Below are 7,146 nucleotides of genomic sequence, written 5' to 3' on the forward strand. Positions count from 1 at the left end.
ATGAAAATGGCTGAAAATGGACGTGTCGGAGGAAGGACTCCAGGTGGTGATTAAACTGTAGGGGCTGGAGAATCTTGCTTTCACCTGCTCTGTGCAGTTTGCCCAACTTTGCTTGTGGTTTCCAAATGGTACCATACCCAAGCTCCACCTCTTACTGGCTGTGTGACCTTCAGCAAGTTACCTAACCCTGCTGAGCCTCAGTCTCTTCACCTGTAAAATAGAAATAATCAGAGTAAGTACATCCTAGAATTGTTGTGAGAGTTGAGATAACCCTGTAACACATTTTGTTCATGGTAAATATGTGATAAAGGACGCCATTATTACAATCACCCGAGAGTGTGTGTGTAAGTGAAAAACGTCTGAGAGAACACAAGTTTGTTTGAGGAATGAAATAGTTCAAGGAGGAGCCGACTCTCCCTTCTTGATCTTGGAATAATTCTCTTGAGTGTAATTCCCAGGGGGAAGCATCATACCACACTCAACAGTCAACCGTGAAGTCAACTACGGCCACTTCACCGACCAGCCCACTGTGGGCTGAGAACTCTCCTTCTCTGTGATGCCACCAGGACTGCCTCACTGAGACAACATTTTGCATTATAATCAGGCCCTTACACCTGCTCCATTTTTCAGTCTCTAATGCACTTTATCATTATCTTTTTTTTAATATTTATTTATTATCATTTATTTTTTTTTATTTGGTTGTGGCCCAGTCTTAGTTGTGGCATGCATGTGGGATCTAGTTTCCTGACCAGGGAACGAACCTGGGCCCCCTGCATTGTGACCGCAGAGTCTTAACCACTGCACCACCAGGGAAGTCCTATCATTATCTTAATTAAGTTTCATAACAATCCTGCGAGGTAGACTGGACATCTGCTTTCATCCCATTTTACAGATGAGAAAACTAAGGTCTGCAGAGGCAAATGACCAGCCCAAATTGTCACAGCAGAGAGAGCTGTGTGGGCACATGGAAGGGGAACCTTGTCTTCCAACTTCCAGCCAAGTGCTCTCTCTACTGTAGAACCTTCAAGAAATGACTCCTGCTACTCCAGCAGCTACTTCCACCAATTAACCACTAATAAAAATGTAAAAATCTGTATATGAGCAGCAGCTCCCACTGCAGACCTTAGGACATTTATGATATCACAGATTACTGACCAATCTCACTTTTTTTTTTTTTAATAGCAACAACTAACCCTAAAGCAAAGGCCAGTCCGACAAAGCTGACCACGGCTACCCGGGACCATCCATCAGCAGCGAGCAGTGGATGAACTGCGCTCCCTCGGCTCAGTGTTACCTCTGTCAGCCTTGGCTCACCTCCCTCTCTGGGCCTCAGTATCTCCACCTGTATAATGGGCCCAGCAGTGCCTACACAATGGGATTGTTGTGGCAATTAGCTGGAAGGGTATTGTGAAAGCAACTCGTCCAGAGTCTGGCACATAGCAAGTACTCAATAAAAATTAGATGGGTTTTTGTTAATTGCATAATATACTCGAACACTCCCTGGACAGATAGAAAAATTTGGTTTGAGTCACTGACTCTGTCACGTGTTAGCTATGTCACCTTGTGTAAATTGCTTAATCTCTCTGAGCTTCAGTTTCTTTATCTTACAACCTCTTCCTCACAGTTGTTAATGAAGGTGAAAGAATGGAATGTACAGAGCATTCCCAAGCTAGGAAGGGTTTTGTGGGGTTTCTAGGGAGATGTCAGTGAGGCTCTGGGAAGGGCATGGTAGCAGTACAGATGGGAGTCTGTGTGCAGCCCTGTGGCTCAGGAATAAAGTGGAAGAAGAGAGAAAACAAGGGAGTCAGAGAGAGAGTGCGAGTGCGTTGGCTCAGTGTTTGCTGAGTGCTGACCTTGGTCCAGACGCTGTCCGTGGTGCTGGGAGTTCCGCAGTGAACAAGCAAAGTCCCTTTCCCGTGGTGCTTGTGGGGAACAGAGGAAGGGAGTGCCGACACAGAATTTAAAAGTGCAAATAGGAGTGAGAGGGAGGCAGCCAGAAAGAGGGACAGACAGAAATGAGACCAAGCCTAAGAATGAGCTTGGGCTTGTGGAAGAGACAGGTGCTGAAAACAGAACCGCCTGCCCCAGGACAGGGAGAAAGTGAGAGTCCAGGGTGGGAAAGAATTGGGGAAGGAGGTTGGGGTGATAGAGGGTGGTGTGACTGGTGATGGGAAGACATGGGTGGACACCAGAAGTGTGCCCCCTGGAAACCCCATCACCCCCACCAGCTTCTGTTAACTTCCTTCTGCACTTTCTTTTTTTTTTTTTTTTTCTGCACTTTCTTAGAATGACCCTTCCTCACCCCACTCCAACTCCTGTACAAGGATACTGAGCTCCTGGGAAAACCAAAGGGAGGGTAGTGTGACCAAAAGAAGAGACTGTGTCATCACTTGAGAATAAAAGCATCAAATGCAGCCATAGGCAGGACTGTTGGCTCCAAGTTTCTCTCTTCCTGTCCCTTCTCCCCTTCCTTTCTTCCTCTATTGAGGTCTGCTATTTGTTCAGCAAATGCCCAAAGTCTGTAGTTCTCTGGGGCACAGTGTACCAAGTGATGCGTGTAAGGGACATCAATGCCTCTTCCACTTCCAAGAACCATAACTTTCTGGGAAGAAAAGGTAAGCATAGACAAAAATGACTCTCTCTGACCCTCTGTGTCTCTGAATCAAAGACTATTCATTCCCCACTTGGCCCTGGTACCAACCTCCTGGACTTCATCCTTGCCTCCTGCCACAGGTGCCACCTCAGTTAGTCCTGCTGCCCCTCCTCCCCTTTTCAGATTCCAGGACAATTCTAGAACCAGCTCTCCCACTTGGCCCAGATGAGACCACAAGGCCCCACCCTCAAACACCTGGGCTTTGATCTTTTGCAAAGGATGGGGATAGCAAGAGAGTGTCAGGAGGACCCTAGAGGGACATGAGGATGACTAGAAAATGGGGATGGACAAAACTCCAGTTTGCACCCAGAAACAAAGACACTGAGAAGAAGCGGATTCAGTAAGTGCTGTGTTTTATTGGAGATCAGCATATGGGGAGCAGGGAGGCAGTGAAAGTGGAGAGGACGTTAGAAAACAGCTGATAGGATCTTGATTTAGCTCATACTGCAAGGGGAGGGAGCAGGACCCCCCTCTCTGACTTCTAACTTAGGGCTGCCCCCGCTCTGTCATTCTCCTAACTCCATTATGACCCAGGGTTTTGAGGATTGGGAAAGCCGGCTGGGATGCTCTAATAAGAGCCAGGAGCACGGAGAAGTCTGGGAGGAAATTGATTATTGCCTGGGTGTAGATGAATATTCTTCCAGCTAGTACCTGGATACCAATTAATAATCCTCCATCTGATACCTGGATACCCCCAGGTAGTACTTGGGTATTGATTACTGTTACCCCAGTTTCCAAAAGGGTAAAAGGGGTTTGGTCTCCATCCAGTGCCAGGACCTCCACCTCCCCAGGGTACACTGGGATTCAGGGGCCCCCAGGGGTAACCAGGCAGAAGTGGCCATCGAATCCCATTGATGAGAGACCCGGGACGGGGTCGGGCAAGGATTTTTCTCTGGGCGCCCAGCACATTAGAGCGGAGTGGCCATCTAGACTCAGAGTCCTGGTGGAGGAGTGAAGCCTCGGGTGAGGGGTCCGCGGGGTATGCAAAGGGCTCTTCAGGAAAAGGCCCACTGCCCGGAGGGAGGGCAGCCGCACTAGAAAAGTAGGACGGTTCTTCAGGCAGCTCTTCTCCCACATGGTCCTCGACCACAGCAGGCATCATCGGCCAAGGGTCCTCCGAGGACCAGGAGTCCATGGAGGGCAGCTTCCCAGACGGGGGCCACATCTGTACCCCAGCACCTCCTTCAGGTTGAGAGCCATGTGATGGAGAAGCATTGGGCTTCAGAGGAGCCCTTGCTGAATCATTAGGCTCAGGGTCTGGTTTGGGCTGAGGATGTTCCAAGTTGGAGGGGCTGGTCAAGGAAGGTTGTCCAAGCAGAGGCAGGTTGATCCCCAAGTCTTGGGGAAATTTCTCCTCCACCACACCGATGCTCCGGGCAAAGAGGCCTGAGGGAAGGGGGAGAGGAGGCAGCCAGTGGGCCAGATATTTAGTCTCAGTGCCCTCCCTTCCCTGACTCCCTGATTCCCTTTGCTTCAAGTCCCTCCACTTTGCCTGCGCCAACTCTTTCCTCCCGCAGGGACCCAACTGTACACATTTCCACCTTTACCTCTCCCCTCAGTCCCGGCTCCCCGAGGACCGCCAGTCCGCTCCTGCCCAAAGGTTGGCACAGCCTCCATACCTGGGAGATGAAGACAGACCAGGAGCAGGCCCAAAGGAGCCCGGCTCCCTGCGACATGGCCCTGCATCTTGCTCTGCATGTCCCTCAGCCTCAAGACAGCCAGCCCTTTATCCTGTTAGTGGGTGGGGGACACCAGAAACAGGCTGAGCCAGTGCTTGCGGAAACAGTATATCTCTACGTTCCAACCTCGTTCCTAATTCATTCTGTGACAACAGATGCCGCTTGAATGACTCAGGGAAGCTGGGTGTTCCCACCCTGCTCCTCTCCTCAAGCTCCCCACCCCTTCCTAACCCAGGTGTCCTGGCTCACAGCTCATCACTGGTTGCCGGCCGTACCCCTCCTGGCTGCTGACACCAGGCACATGAGGACCTTCGCCCTTGGGGTCCCAATCTCGTCACTGATTTCTCAACAATAGAAACACCTGATTCTGTTTCTCTTTGGGATCCATATCATTCTCTTCCAGCACCCCTTTCTCGTGCATCCCCATAGCTACATCATCTTGACCTCAACCTGCAGGAGGTTCTGGGGTGCAGAAGTGCCCCCTTCTGAGGGGCTGCTCCTAGATGAGACCCTGTGTCTAGGGAAATAGACCTGGTTCCCATCCTTAAGAGATGATGGTGTATTGGTTTGCTACGGCTGCTATAGCAAGTAACCACAGACTTAATGGCCTACAACAACACAAATTTACTATCTTACAATTTTGAAGAGCAGAAGTCTGACATGGGTCTCACTGAGTTAAAATTGAGGTGTTGGCAGAGCCTTTCTGGAGGCCCTAGGGAAGAATCCATTTCCCTGCATCTTCCAGCTTCTAGAGGCCACCTGAGTTCCTTGGCTTATGGTCCCCTTCCTCCATGTTCAAAGCCAGAAACAGCAGGATCTTCTCACATTGCATCAGTCTGACCTCCTCTTCTTCCCTCTCCCATATTTAAAGACCCTTATGATTACCTCGGACTCACCCAAATAATCCCAGATAATCTTTCTACTTTAAGGTCATCTGACTAACAACCGTAATTCCATCTGCAAACAGTTTCCCTTTGTTATGTAGCCTCACATATTCAGTTTCCAGGCATCAGGACGTGGACATCTCTGGTTATGGGGAGGGCACAAGTCTGCCTACCTTAGATGGTCAAATGTATCCACAGAATATACAAGAGATACAGAGAGAGAGAGAGAGAGAGAGTAGATGTTTCCAACTAAGTAGAAGGAGGGCATTGACATGTCAAATAGCCATGAGCTGATCATTGTTAAGGCTGAATGATGAGAGCATAGGGATTCATTAAGTATTTTGTCTACTCTTAAATATGTTTGAATTTTTCCTATAAAAAGTGTTTAAACGCCTTTGTTTCTCTATTGCTTCCAAGACGCACCCAGACTAGGCTTCTCTTGTTGCATGAAGTTTAAATATTAGCTGTTAGATTCTACTATTCCATCTTCATCCCCAGCCCCTGCTAGCTGGCTACTGGAAGGGTAAAGAGTTCCTCTCCAGATCTGGCCAGTGGACAACATATATTCCAATAAAAATTTTTTTAAAAAGAGTGCAGATCTGGCCAGTGGGTACAGGGCAGCAGCCTTTTGGGGTGACATCCAACAGCTTTGCAAAACATTTTGACCTGGATCACACCAGAAACTAGAGGAATACTCGTGTCAGAGGCTGCGTCCCTCCCACAATTGCGGTCCACAGAGCCTCTGAGGGCTTTGATTCCTGTCATTGGCTGCAGTCCAGGGGGCACATGGTAACCAAGGGTGACCCCACAGTGATGACAGAAACGGGACTGTTCTGGAGGCCTCCTCTGTCTTCAGTCAACCCTGCAGGTTGGCTCAGCTGCCCCAGGTCATTTCTGATCAACAAAACATATTTCTGCTGATTCGAGAATTCAACAACAGTCCTAAATTTGGGGCCAGCTGACATCATCCCAATAGGAGGGAATGAGCTAGATCCTAAGGTAGGGGTGAATTCCTTTGCAGCCAAGCAGAGGCTCTGAGAGGTGGCCTGTGCTTTGGGGTGAGGGTCTTCCTGTAAGGGTGAGCACAGCCCACCCTCCCCTCCTTGGGGCATGAGAGCTTCCTTGGCCTCAGTGTCTTCCCTGCTGTCTCCAGAACATAGTCGCGTGGCCCTTGGCACCCTGTCTACTTTTTCAATCTTCTCCCATGGAGGCCACCTCCCCTTCCCCACTGTAGTGTTCAGCCCTCTCGCCTCTCCCAGCTGTCACTCTAGAACCACAGCAGAGGCAGCAGGAATGCGAAGGTGGGGAGGACACTGTTCTGTCGTGGGCTGGGGCGTTTCAATGTAGGCCAGTGGGTCACCTTGCTCGGCTGCACACCCGTCATGCCCCTGTCCTCTCTGTCTTTCACTTCCTCCACCTGCAGCTCCCAGAACCACGCCCCCCTTAGCTCCTACTCAGTCCCCAGGAATGTGGTCCGGGCTGCTGTGTTCCAGCCTTCCCAAGGCTCCTGGTGTCCCAGAAACCCAGGAAATCGACGCTCGGGACTCCCAGAGAGGATGGCATCTTGAAGGTGAGGCCAACTAATGGATAAGGAGAAGGAGCCAGGTGGGGAGGGGGAGGAAATCATTAAGGCTCTATGTAAGGAGAGGGGAGGACTGCAGAGTGAATGGGCAGTGGGACAAGAATGGATTTCCTGGGGCAACGAGAGAGAAGAGATGTGAGAGGAAGGATCTGGGAGACCAACTAACCCCTGCTTTCAGTTTAACAAATATTTATGATTTTCCTCCTTTGTGGGAGGAGCTGTAAGATGTAAGAAATACCAGGCCAATTTATGAATGAAAGTGGGGGACACAGGACCTTTAGAGGCATAGGAAAGCATCACTCAGGTCCCAAGATGAGACCCAGGGCTCCAAGAAGGCAAAAAGTCTAA

At 49.9% G+C, this 7,146-nt stretch overlaps 1 protein-coding gene across 1 annotated transcript; it reads right to left on the minus strand.

Annotated features, from left to right (window-relative positions):
• Nucleotides 1-2,989: 2,989 nt before the first annotated feature.
• Nucleotides 2,990-4,366, minus strand: C10H6orf15 (chromosome 10 C6orf15 homolog). The gene is made up of 2 exons (XM_089918548.1): nucleotides 4,201-4,366; nucleotides 2,990-4,039 (listed from the first exon to the last, which is right to left on the minus strand). Exons 1-2 carry the CDS (start codon nucleotides 4,349-4,351, stop codon nucleotides 3,222-3,224), a joined length of 969 nt encoding a protein of 322 aa, XP_089774674.1. The 5' UTR covers nucleotides 4,352-4,366; the 3' UTR covers nucleotides 2,990-3,221.
• Between the last annotated feature and the right edge of the window lie 2,780 nt (nucleotides 4,367-7,146).

The sequence above is a fragment of the Delphinapterus leucas genome, chromosome 10, assembly GCF_059928025.1.
Source record: "Delphinapterus leucas isolate spDelLeu-1000000601 "Yukka" chromosome 10, BTC_Dleu_Yukka2, whole genome shotgun sequence".
Lineage (NCBI taxonomy): Eukaryota > Metazoa > Chordata > Mammalia > Artiodactyla > Monodontidae > Delphinapterus > Delphinapterus leucas.

Bases quoted from the DNA above. Each gene is read 5' to 3' on its own strand.
- C10H6orf15 (XM_089918548.1), bottom strand. From the start codon at position 4,351: ATGCAGAGCAAGATGCAGGGCCATGTCGCAGGGAGCCGGGCTCCTTTG. The intron at 4,040-4,200 runs GTAAAGGTGGAA...CCCTTCCCTCAG, and splicing joins AGCCGGGACTGAGGGGAGAG to GCCTCTTTGCCCGGAGCATC.